The sequence below is a fragment of the Rhineura floridana genome, chromosome 11, assembly GCF_030035675.1.
Source record: "Rhineura floridana isolate rRhiFlo1 chromosome 11, rRhiFlo1.hap2, whole genome shotgun sequence".
NCBI classification, from domain to species: Eukaryota; Metazoa; Chordata; class Lepidosauria; order Squamata; family Rhineuridae; genus Rhineura; species Rhineura floridana.
The window spans coordinates 10,204,796-10,218,262 of NC_084490.1; the positions used below are offsets into that span (position 1 = coordinate 10,204,796).

Below are 13,467 nucleotides of genomic sequence, written 5' to 3' on the forward strand. Positions count from 1 at the left end.
CCCTGCTTCTCACCCAGGTGGGTTTGTTTATTGCTTTCTCAGACTTCTTGCATAGTCTGAGAAGCTCTGTTTAGGCCAGTAGCTCAATTTGCTGGCTTTCTCACTCTGTACAAAAAATTCCACCCAGCAACAAGTAACCCCCCCCCAAAAAACCTGCTTTCCACAATTAGTTTCCAATTGCTTGTCAAACAGGAAGGAAAATCTAAAGGTCAGGAACAAGAACAATGCCACCTAACAAGGAAAGCTGACTACAGGGCTGGATGGGAGAGACACTTGCCTGAAACCCTGGAGAGCTACTGTCAGTCAGTGCAGACAATACTGAACTAGATAGAACAATGGTCTGACTCAGTATAAGGTAGCTTCCTATGTTCCTACCTTTGTTCCTATGCTCAACATAGAAATAAACAAATATTGTGGATTTGGGGCCACCAGCTGTGACCACATGCTTCTGACATGGGTTGATATTTTATGGTCAAGCATATCATCATCATCATCACCACCACCACCACCACCACCACCACCACCACCACCATCATCATCATTGTTGTTGTTGTTGTTGTTGTTGTTAATTGCATTTATATACCACCCCGTAGCTGAAGCTCTCTGGGCAGTTTACAAAAATTAAAAACATTAAAAACAAATATACAAATTTAAAAACCACATTTTTAAAAAGCAATTTAAAAGCATAACCCTGATCTGGGTTATACACTATGCTCTAGTATGAGAATAGACACAAAACCAGAAAATATAGCTCCTTATCCAGCTAGAATTTCTCCTGATTGAATACTTTATCCCAGTGGAAGAAAATGTTCATGGCTCTATCCAGTTCCTTAAAATGGAATAGAGTGACAATTTATTGTAGCAGGATAAGCAACACAGCAATTTAGAAACTTTAATCATTTCTCCTTCTCAGCTGCCCTCTGGTGTTCAACTCAGGCCTCAACACAATGATGTAGCATTTAGGGAAAAATATACAAATCAATAACCCAGCACTGGATGCTAAGATAGAAAAGATCTCCACAGCCACCATGTATTTCCCCTGAGTGCTCTGGTAGGTGGGAACAAAGGACAGCCAAACACTGCAAAACAAAAGCATACTGAAGGTAATAAACTTGGCTTCATTAAAATTGTTTGGTAACTTCTTGGCAAGGAAAGCCACAGTGAAGCTGACAATGGCAAGGACACCCATGAAGCCCAAGACACTATAAAACATGATATCTGAACCTTCATTACATTCTAGAACAATTTCTGCATTCATTGAGTGCATGCCAAAGTCTGGGAATGGGGGAAAGATTGCCAGCCACACAGTGCAAATACTGGTTTGAATAAGGGAGCAGGATAGGATAATAGAAATGGCCAGTCTTTTCCCCACCCTTTTCCGCATTCCGGACCCAGACTTGGTAGCCATGAAAGCAACAATCACAGTGATGGTTTTGGCAAGCACACAAGAAACAGCTGCTGAGAAGATGATGCCAAAAGCAGTTTGGCGAAAGAGGCATGATATCTTTTCAGGTTGGCCGATGAACAGGAATACACAAAGAAAGCAGAGCAGGAGGGAGACAAGGAGAGTGTAGGTGAGGCTTCTGTTGTTAGCTTTGATGAGGGGAGTGTCCTTGTGCTTAATGAAGACTCCAAGCACCAAAACTGTGAGGAAAGAGAAGAAAAGAGCAAAAATGGCCAAAGTGATCCCCAAAGGTTCTTCATAAGACAAGAAGCTTATCTCTTTTGGAAAGCATAAATACTGGCCATGGTTTGGATATTGATCTTCTTGACATTGCATACAGTCATCCATGTCTGGAAAAGAAAACATGGTTTTCGATATATGGCAGTCTCATGTATTGGGCAATACACTAATCATTCCTAAATATTCAAAAGCCCTGTATGAGGACTAGTCCTTTGAAATCTATGTTTGCAGCCTAAATCATGTAATAATATTTGTCAGAAGCTCCTGGAATGGTCCAGAGAAATATTGTTCTTTAAACCTCTGGTATTAAAAGAAGCTTCAAACAACAGGCATTTTAATCCTATTATTGAAGTTATCTTCTCTCCCGGCATGTCACAAACTTGGAGTTAGTCTTACCTCAGTTTTGGGGGCAATATATTGGTGGTACACACAATGAAGTCCTACATACCATAACTGGCAATCAGTCACTATATTATTATTAATTCTTCTACCCATCTATCTCCATGGAACATTGAACAATTTGAGGATATTACAGATACCAACCATATATCTGATTTTTTTAAAAAAACAACAACACACCTGTCTATATGCATATCGTACCTGACTTGTTTGAGATCTTCCCTTCTGGACAAGGAAAACAATCATAGCAGCAAAATGGCCACCCTTCCTTCATGACCCTCCTATAACCCTGATGACAATTGTCATTACACAATGAACGGGGCTGTGCCTGTCCGGAATTGAAGGAGGAAAAGCATTTACCATTCAGAAAATACATTTTGGGACTTTGAATATCATGGGTCATTATTCATTTAAGAAACTTGTTTATGCCTGAATGACATAAACCCTTTTCAGACATTATATTCATGTGTAAAGCCAACATTTGATCAGAAAAGCACTAATCTCTCTTGCCCTCCAAGAGCTCTTCCAATATTCTAAATCACACAGGGAGTCTCCATGAGTTTGATTAAAGCAGTAAACACTGCAAAGCAATGTAACTTCAAAACAAAGCCAGGTAAGAACTTACAATAAAACTCATGGTTTGAATGGATCTGATCTAATTCAAATAACAGAGATAGCATTATTTTGCAAGCCCTCTTCAGTAGGGGCAAAAATGTGAAGGATAGGATGGGGCCATTATCACTGCAGGGATGGATGAATATGTCTCATATTCAGTTTTCTACATTTCTTTTGCATTTTTAATAAAAAAAAAAAGATGAGGTGCCAGTACTCATACCTTGATAAAGGTGCTGTGGATGCCGGCACATAATGGTTGCTATGGGGATCCAAAAAAAGAGGTGCCAGTTTTCTGTACCTGTGATTACCATCACACAAAAAAGTACTGCCTAATATACACCTGACTGATATATACATTTTTGCAAACAATTATTGCTGATGAGATGCATGCTTAATGTTATTTCCACTAACGTGTGCATTTTTTTGTACACATCCTCCTAATATGCATTTTGTACATATTGTTTGGTTGGAGAAATGCATTACAAAATTCAGAGGACATTTTGAAGAATAATTGTGCTTCAATTTGTGTATTGGTTCATGGAGTGCAAATTAATTTATCATTAAAATACAAAGAAAGACCAATTTCTCTTCCATCCATATTTCACAGCCAACCTTCAAATGTTTAATGCAAAGTCTGAAGGGGGCTTCTAAGTGTATTTGCCTGAACAAACACAAACCTTCTTCAATCAGGAACCCTGATAAGGCTGACAAGGAACAGTATCTAAACAGTATTCCACATTTTCAGCATTGGAAAAAAAATGAATTGCTACATCCTGAAATGAGCAGAAATCCAACCTGGCAGAAATTCCTGGGCCATACAATGCCTTCTTCGGAGATGGCGAAAACTTTGTTAGGGGGAGCCCATGGGTCTATTTCTCCAATTTTGACTCTAAGAAAGGATTGGTTTGGGAATGTGATCCAATTAATAATATCAAATCCAGCTGCTAATGTCCCATTTTCATCAAAGGAAATCTTTTCCCCAGCACTGTTGTTAAACAAAACACTTCTCAGGTGGTGGTGGAGCTCAAATGGAGAAGAAAAGACAAAGAGAAATATCAATGTAAAGAATATTCAATAGTATGTTAAGACTGCATGATGGCAATCTTTCATAGTGGAGGGCTATGGTTAATGGACTGTTTAGAAGCTTTAAGCAGGCTAATAATATTAAAATGTCTAAATATTAAAGAAAAGTAAATAAGTTGTTCAGTGACGGCTGGTGGCTCCATATCAGTGGGACAGATGAATCCGCTCTGGGTTTTAGTCCAGACTTTCAAGGAGTCAGGACCTTGGATAGCTCCCTGAAAGTTCAGATTAAAACCCAGATATGATTCCACTTCCCCACTGACATGGAGCCACCAGCCATCCCTGTTGTTATTACAATAACAACAAATCCAATCCATGAGCATGACATTTCATAGACCACCATAAACAGAACTAGGAAAAGAAAACTAAGATGATGAGCTGCCTGCAAGGTAAGGTGAACATCAAGCTCAATTTAAGAAGGAAAAATAGACCACGCACTTCTTTACTCATTGCATTCATAGGATGGTAATGGATGAATGACACTGCACAATCCTATATCTTTGTACTCCGAAGTAAGTTCCATTGAGTTTGGTGGGGCTTAATACTAGATGAGTGGATGCAGGGCATTATGGAAACAGAGGAGGGGATGGATCCAAATTTGGAGAAATTTCCAGTGATGGATCCAAAGCTGTCCAACTTCCTGGTGAAGGTCCCAGTATGGGCCACTCTTCTGCACCAGCCTGGAACAGTTGCACTAAAAATATGAAGACCAATCACCCCAATCTTCTGCCCTGGCTAGAATGTGAACATGCAGAGGTAACTCCACTCTTATATTTTCCCCACTGCTCTCTGACCAGAGATACAAGTGCTTTCTAACTTTCCTTGTATAATTCTTTCCTAGCTACAATTGCCCAGAGAGAGCTTGGAGAACTCATCTTTAATAGGCCTGTTGCAGTGAAAAAGGATGAATCCATGGATTTCCCCTCATGCTAAACCTTCTATCCATCATCACATCCTGACTTTTGCCCAAGAACAGAGAGAAAGGAGGGATGGGAAAAATAATCCTTTGATGAAGGACAGTTATACATGTGTGCACACAAAGAAATAATGCTACAAGACTGGTAATATGAATTTCCTGTAAAATAGATGCTATAGCAGCCCAAGCACTTTAAAAGGACAGTTTCCTACACAGTCTAAGACAGCCTTTCCCAGCTAGTGGGCCACCAGCTGATGTTGGACCCAGAGCTTGGAAAAGTTACTTTTTTGAACTACAACTCCCATCAGCCCCAGCCAGCATTGCCAATGCTCAGGAAAGATGGGGATTGTGGTCCAACAACGTCTGGTGGCCCACTAGTTGGGAAAGGCTGGTCTAAGAGCTGTTGTTTCATCTACAGATGTAGAGAACTATCGTGCATTAATCTACTGAGGACATTACCTGCCATGGTTGTTGATTCAGAAATGTCCATCTCCCTTCATTTGCCCTTCCTCTGTGCTTGGATTTGAATAAATCAATGGCATGTAGAGCATGTGCCACAGCATAGACAGCATTGTAAATACTATAGCTGTGGCCAGTCATGCTCATTTCAAAAACTGATGCAGGGAGAGTCTCCAGCTTCTCCTCCCCAGTGCAGATTTTCCTAGCTATGTTGCCTACCGCAGGGCTTGAGAATGAACAGTTAAATGCATGTTCCCAGAAGGCTCTAATAAAGTAATTTCCTTTGGTCAAGGTTGGATTTCTTATTTGAAGGAATTTCTGGAATCCCAGCAGCTCTTTTGAATTCATTGCAAATGATATAGCTCCATGGATGAACTCTATATCACAATTTATTGGAATGGAAGATGACGTGAAATCCATCTGGGCTGTCATAATCCAGACCTTTGTTTTCATTGGTATATTTAGATATGCTGAGAAGCAGATTGATGTTCTCACATAAACCATGGTCTGAATTTCACCATGTACAATCAATGCATTGGCAGTGCTAATCATAATAACCTTTAACGTTTCAATAACATCTTCCACCATTGCATGGGCTCCACTGGAAAAAGTTGGTTCTGGGATATTTTCTATGAAGTCAAAGCAGATGCCATTCAGAAAAAACTTTGGAAGCACATTCTGCAGAAATCTCTTTCCATTGCCATCATCCAGATAAAGCACTCCAATCCATGTCCAGCTGAAATGAAGCAGTAATTGCAGCATCCCCCTATATTGGTGATCCACATTTGGGAACATCTGGTGGAAGAAAACTCCTTGGTTTTTGTCATCCATCACAACAGCAGAGCCATATGGGAGCTAAATAACATTTTAAAAGAGGAAATGAAAATAGATATCTCCAAGATAAATATTTCCAAAAGAAAACAAGTTTCTGTGTTTGAGTGTGTCATGAGTGTGATCAAAAATGATTATGCTTCCCTCCAAAATCAATCTAATCCAGATTTCATTTTCTTACTCAAGTGGATAACTATGAACCAGGAGGATTCAACATATTCTCAATTTTTATAGATGTGATAGATGTACATAGGCATAGACACTGGGGACCATCCAGTGCTGACTGTCCACTGTCTGAAGGGAATCTATCAGCAGAATAGGGAAGGATATCATTTCTGGTGTTTCCTCTCACTACTGCAGTATACCACACAAACCAAAATCTGTTCCAGAGAGTGCCCCAAACATGTGGAACATAAGGGGGCATGGGGTGCTCCAGAGGGGAAGAAGGATACAAAAAATGCCCTTCCTCCCTTCTGTGCTGAAAGATCCCTCTCCATCAGCCAACAACCATTACTGGATGTTACATTTATATATCAATGCAGAATATTTACTTATTCCATGGGCAGCCTGTGGCAGCAATTCTACAAGTGTTCCAGTTCAGACACAATGATATAGATGTATTCCTGAGACAGGAGCTGGGAGGCCAATGGGTCTGGATAGGGTAATGAAGTGGGCTTATATCCTGTCTATCTCCTCAGTCCTACTTCTCCCTTCCCAACATACTGGAAGCAAAAAGCTCATCAAGATGTGGACAGCCAAATGCTTTGAACTTGGCTTATGATACACTGGTCCAAAACATTGGTCCGCAGCTTTTGTTTAGGAACAGGTTATTCTCTGTAACTTTATTTATATTCCTTTGGGGTTTTTTGTTTTGTTTTGTCTAGAAGTTAAAATGACATGGATTTATGAGTCAAAATATTTTATGAAATTTCATAATGAAAGCTACCTCTTTTTTCATCTATAACTAAAGTACAGCCAAGTTCCAAAGAGCTATTTTAGATGCTCTGTGTGATTTCTTTTTTAAAAAAAAAATCTTAAGCTGTTTCTCTTTCCATCTGATGCCCATATCCAACAAATATACTGTTTCACAAGTTGTTTCTGAAAGTCCCCTCAAATGTAAAAACTGGTGGTGGTGGGAAAATAAATTAATTTTTGGTCCATCAGGAACTAGTTGCTGACTCCTTTAGATCATACCCTACATATGAAGTTTATAGAGCTGCAAAAATCTGCAAGAATGTAGAGAGTTTCTCGAATTTCATATGAGTGGTTATGTACATAAATAAAGGGATAGTCAACTCAAAATCAACCATAAGTATTTCATTCTCTTTTTGACAGAATTGTATATTTAAGTTGAATGGAAAGTGTTTCTATTTATTTCAAACCCACTTTTTAATCTCCATACCAAAAATACCACATTGAAAAAGGTAGGAGAGAATATGGCTTCCTAAGTTCCCAACCTTTGCTTGGACAACTTACCTGAGGAATCTTGTAGATACACAGTATGATTGACATGTTGAGATCAACATCAGAATTAGGTCCCCCAATGACTGCTATCAGATTTTCCCGGGAATCACACTTGTAGTTAGGGAAGAATTTGCCATTTGTGGAGAGAAGTTCCATGGAGGCAAGATATACAGACCTTGCATTAAAATCACTGTTATAGACATGGGACCCCAGACTGATGTTCGGTAAGATCTGGGTGTTTTCACTTATTTCTTTTAAAGCAAAAAGCATGGCCAGGAGGTGTTGGTAGTGCTGCGTAAGTACTCTAAAATGAAAGAAATTGCTGCCTTGAAATAAATGTGCTATAGATTTCAAACTAATACTTGATTACTCAACATTCTGCACTAACTTATAATATATGACCAAGGTCCAAGAGCGAATGGTACTGGCATTTACCCCTGGACTTTTGACTTCCATGAAAGGACTTCCTGGACTTTCGACTTCTAACAACTTCCCTCTTTTGGTAGCTTTATCTTATGTTTACTGTTTTCTTTAAATGATTTGTAACCTCTCATTTATTGTTGATTTCTTTATAGAAGCTATAACATTTTTCCTTTTGACTTAAGTGGATGAAATTTGGATGAAACCTGTCAAATTATAGCCAAATAGGTCTGAGGACTTTTAAGATGAAACTGGATGAAATTTGCAGGCAAAGTCACCCTTTCTGAGGGCATTAATGTTGGCAAATATTTGAAGGATAAATGCATTGGTTTTCCCAAAAGAGCAACAGTTACAGTTTCAGGGATCTGCTCAATTCCTCCTGTTCATTATTAGGAATTTTGAAAAAGGCTATATCTTTTCTTTTTAATAGAATTAGATGTAATTTGCAGTCTTGCTAGACCCTCCAGACTGAATTGTGCCTACTAAATAACAGGCAAATATATCCAGTTAGTTTTGTGGTGTGTTTCTTTTACAGTTTGGTGGTAGGTAAAATACAAATTACTTAACTTCTATTATTGTTTTATGAACAATATGCATGAAAATGGTGTACATGAGAGAAGAGCTCCTAGTTAAGAAACCTGCCAAATGGCAGACAAATTGGTCTTAAGTCTTTCATGTTGGGCACTAAAAAGCTTGATCCACTAGTCACATCAAAGCTCTCCTGCCAACCTCTCCTCTGTTCATCTTAGCAAATGCTGTGCTCCTAATTCCTAATGCTGATGTTGTCCTTAAGCTAGGGATGTTGGAAAGGTTCTTCTTCTTCCCCTTCCCCCACATCCTGGCATTAACACTTAACATAGTTTTGCTTTTCACACAAACTTATCTGTGCATGTTTTTTTTCTTTTTTAAAGTCTGGTTTGCTGAAGCACAAAAAAACTCTTCAGGGGTTTCTGCTTTGACTTGTTCCTGCCTCATAGGAATTTTGTCTCACCTTGCAGGAGCACCAAATTCCTCTGTGGCACAACATCTTGGCTCATTGTTCAAGATTTATATGATTGTTTGCACACCTTTAAGAAATACCACCATCTAGCCTAAGAGTGACAAGGTCTTTAACCTCAAGACAATTCTTTTAGTGGTCTGTACAGTAGCAATTCCAAATACACTGATGTGAAACTGATAACTAGTACAAATGCCATTGCCCCCACATTACCAAGAAAGACTTGACACATGAAGATTGGGAATAGGTTATATTTATTAAAATATAACAAATTTTGGAGAACCTGCAGACCAGATCAACCAAATTAACCAAATTAAACCTGTTCAGGCAGGTGAGGCTAAAGCTACCTCTGGCAGGAGAACATCCTCCCCCAAGACCCCTGGGCATGTCAACAGCCATAGGCTGCAGCCCCTCAAGCAAGGATGTGGATAAATACATCCCTCCTTGTGAGACGAGCCCTGGGTGGTCACCCACACTGTGCATCTGGGCCATGTTTTACCAGTGTTCACCAGAGCGTGCAAGATAGACCCCCAGAGGCACCCCCCAGGTACACCCCAGGCCTTAAACACTGGGAGTTCCCCAAAGGGTGCCCCTAATCCCATAACTGCCTCAGTATACCTCATACTAACCCTATAACCTCCTCACCTGCCCAAACTCCATGTCAACTGGCAGCAGCCCCGCCACTCAAGAAGCCAATTGAATCGAGCCCTGCAATATGGAGTAGGCAAACCAATGGGGAGGCTAAGCACACTCCCCCCCAAGTCCTACTCAGCCCCTAAACAGAGACTAGCTGAACTCATACTGAAATGGTGGGAGGGCAGGAGCCACAAGCAAAGAAAGAGAGAGATCAGAGGGTGGAGCAAGCTTAAAAGCCTTGCTTGCCACCCCTCCACCAATGGATCAGAGGTCACACAACCTCCCTCCTCCTTGGATCAAACCACTTGCATCTTCCTTGAAAAAAGGGGGATAGAAGCAAAGACGCCCCCACAGAAAGTAGGAATGGCATTGGTAAAGTAATATACAATGCAGAAAGTCCAGAAAATGCTTAAAAAGCAACAGATATTCCTTACACAAACCAACTTCAAGAGATCTCATGCTCAGTTGTTATGGAAACAAATGAGAAGAAAGAGTGTAATTATAAAAATAACATTAATTATAAAGATAATGTAGTACATACAGCTATTGTAAAAGAGAAAGCAACAGAACAAATTATTTCCCATGAATTCAATGAAGCCCCGAAATGGGCCCACCATAGAATATTATGAGGACAGATATATGTTATGTTTCAGAAAACCCAACTCCTTACATGTGGTCTTCAAAGAGTTCAGGAGAGGGGCGGTTTGTGAAGGTGATTGGACTTAAAAAGTGGAAGAGCTGAGAAATAATGCCACCAATTATGAGGTCTCCAGGCTGGTAATACTTGTGCTGAATAGGAAGAGGTTGACTAATATTACATCTAGAAATAAGAACTTTGCATACAGCCTGAGGAAGCAGCATTAATAGCAACACCACAAAGACCACCATATTGCACGAAAACCTCATTTCTACAAACCAAATAACTTGTTCCTACATTGGCATTGGGATGCCTCTGAACAGTGCAGTCTCACTTGAATGGTCACCCACTCAGAAGCCAGAAGCCAGGACTATATGGTTTTAGTGATCAGGCTGATGAAGCCCTGTGTTTCTCAGGTCTCTGCTTTGAATGATACAGATGATATTAAAAGCTTCCGGCTTGCTTTGTTGTTTTGCTACTACGCACTAGGACTCTCTGTGGAACTGGAGAAATAATCATAGTTATTTTCACTATCACAGGAAAGATAATAAGCTACTCAGCATTACAGATTCTCTGAGACATTGAAAACATGTTTATTACATCCCAACAAATGTTCTATTTTTGTCCTCCTTAATGGGACAGCAAAAGTCCCACAGCCACAAGAAGGCCACAAAAAGATCATGGTGCTCAAGAAATAAAATAAAATACTCCAAATTGGACTAGATTTTCATAACGCGAATGAAAATCTCCAGTGTAATGAAATGTTTCCCATTGCTATCTCTAGAAGTCTACAAACTTTTGTTCAATTCCAGTAAGGTAAAATACACTTGTTGATATTCTTCCAGACTGATGGCCAATGACATTGATCCAGAACAAGAAAAGCATCCCAAATAAATGGTGTTTCAATCACCTATGTATTTCATCAATAATATTATAGAGGAAATAAGTATATATGTATGCATATACAGCATTATATTTATTAATTTTAATATAACATCACTCTAACTTGTAATCAGGATAGCCTAAGCTATTTCTGCAGAACTGGCCAACAAAACTCTTACTGAAAGAATAAATAAAAGACTACTAACTAGGGATGGGTGAGAAATGTGATTCAGTTCACATTTCAAGCTGAATCTATCAAATTTGCACTGTTCAAAACAATATGCTTACTGAAACACAACAATCCTTAGAAATTTACACTTATTCAAATTTTATAATTCAGTTCCCCAACTAAACAATGTTTACAAAATGTATATACATAAAAATGAATATATGAGTGAAACTAACATACAAAAATGCATTATAGGATGAGAAATTACTTGCAAAACTGCCTACAAAAATGTGTCTATAAGGATAAATTTGCACTAAAATGCTGGAAAATTTTCATAAGGATCCTTTTTTAAAAAAAAATGCAAATTGCTGCAGAAATGTCTGCATCTAAGACTGGAAAATTAGAAACGGAAAGAACTGAAATTGACAGAATTTTCCATCCCCCATACTAACTGAGAATTAGGTTTAAGGAAATGATGGTGTTGGTTTGGTTTTAGGAATTGATGCTTGCAACATTCCCATAGACATCTCATTGGCTACTTGTGAGAACAGGATGATGGGCTAGTTGGGCCACTGGCCTGAGCCAGCAGTGCTTTTCTTTTTCTTTTTTAAGAAAATGTTATTGGAACTGACATAAACAACAGAGAACAAACTCAAAAGATACAATAATAAAAAATAATAAATAATAAAAATAATAAAACTGTACTCTTATGTTTTTAAGGCACAAGGACTGGTTAGTAATAGGATGAATATAACTATAAGATGTAAATCTAGCACAAGAAAACCTCCAACACAACCACAATCCATTCCTGCTCTGAAGTAACAGCACAGCACAGAAAAGGACAAGTTTTTTTCTGCTTAAACATTCCTCTCCAGAAAACATTGTGATTCTTCTGCCTTGGTAAAATAATTCACCCTGTTTTGAAACTAGAGCTATCAGTCACAAAACTGCTCCCCTAGCTCTGTCTCTTCCCTCTCTCCCCTTTGGTGCATTCATGATATGGTAAAGGTTGGGATAAATGTTTCATTTTTTCCCCATGAAAAACTCACAAGGCTTTGGGTGGCCTGCAACATTTGGGAAATTTGGGAGGGAGCTTGCTTCATGTTGGATAACTTGCAAATCTCTCCAAATTGGTCCAATTGGGCTCAGGATTTGTATGACTCTAAGGCACACCCTTAGTATGAAGATAAGCATTTCTTGTGGCTGTTTCTAGCATAGGAATTCTAGTCCCTTGGTGGCTTATCCCATATCACTTAAATTTCAGCTGTCATTTACTTGATGGGGAAGAGAAGGAAATCACAATTTTAAAAAATAGTGAAAGACTTAAAACAACATGCATATTACTATTTATTGAATTGGAGTAAATATCCAACTGCAAAAAACCTTGTGTGTATGTACTGATGTTTGAATTCTCCCTGACAATTATCCTCTGGGATGTAGAAAACTTATCTGTTCCAAAAAACACACTGTCATGGTAAGTGAAATTTTTACTGAATATTTTGTACTGTTTTATATTAACCCTTTTAGAGTTTTTTGTTGTTGCTTAAGCAGTATTATCTTCTTAAATAAATAAATGGCTCAAGCTCATGCTGTGTTGTGGGGAGGGCTCTTGGGGAAACCCTGAAGGCCCACTTGCTGTACAAGTAATCAAATCATGTTTAATGGTTGGGTTCTGTGAAAGTTGGACAGTGAAAAAAGCAGATAGGAGAAAAATCAACTCATTTGAAATGTGGTGTTGGAGGAGAACTTTGCTCATCCCATGGACTGTGAAAAAGACAAATAATTGGGTGTTAGAGCAAACTAAACCAGAACTGTCACTAGAAGCTGAAATGATGAAACTGAGGCTATCATACTTTGGACACATCATGAGAAGACATGATTCAGTAGAAAAGACAATAATCCTGGGAAAACAGAAGGGAGTAGAAAAAGAGGAAGGCCAAACAAGAGATGGATTGATTCCATAAAGGAAGCCACAGACCTGAACTTATAAGATCTTAACAGGGTAGTTCATGACAGATGCTCTTGGAGGTCGCCATAAGTCATAATCGACCTGAAGGCACATAAGAACAAAGACAAGGGATGTGATTTGCCCCCTAAACTCTGCCCTGCTCACCTCATCTCACCCTCGGCATCATGGAGAAGCAAGAGAGAAAGACCCCTCCATGGGTGGAAGAATAGATCATCTACTGTAGCAAAAACCTCTCAGAAAATCCAGACTGCGAAGGAGGAACAGGAAGAGAAGGTACTACACCACAGGGTAAGCAATAGGCTGCAG

General features: G+C 39.1%; 2 protein-coding genes across 2 annotated transcripts; both read right to left on the bottom strand.

Annotated features, from left to right (window-relative positions):
• Nucleotides 1-892: 892 nt before the first annotated feature.
• LOC133367314 (vomeronasal type-2 receptor 26-like) lies at nt 893-2,393 on the bottom strand. The gene is made up of 2 exons (XM_061591414.1): nt 2,285-2,393; nt 893-1,794 (listed from the first exon to the last, which is right to left on the bottom strand). The coding sequence occupies exons 1-2, from the start codon at nt 2,355-2,357 to the stop codon at nt 893-895; spliced, it is 975 nt and encodes a 324-aa protein (XP_061447398.1). The 5' UTR covers nt 2,358-2,393.
• A 2,742-nt stretch (nt 2,394-5,135) lies between these two features.
• Nucleotides 5,136-7,607, bottom strand: LOC133367315 (vomeronasal type-2 receptor 26-like). Its single transcript, XM_061591415.1, has 2 exons — nt 7,464-7,607; nt 5,136-6,011 (listed from the first exon to the last, which is right to left on the bottom strand). The coding sequence occupies exons 1-2, from the start codon at nt 7,605-7,607 to the stop codon at nt 5,136-5,138; spliced, it is 1,020 nt and encodes a 339-aa protein (XP_061447399.1).
• Nucleotides 7,608-13,467: the final 5,860 nt, after the last annotated feature.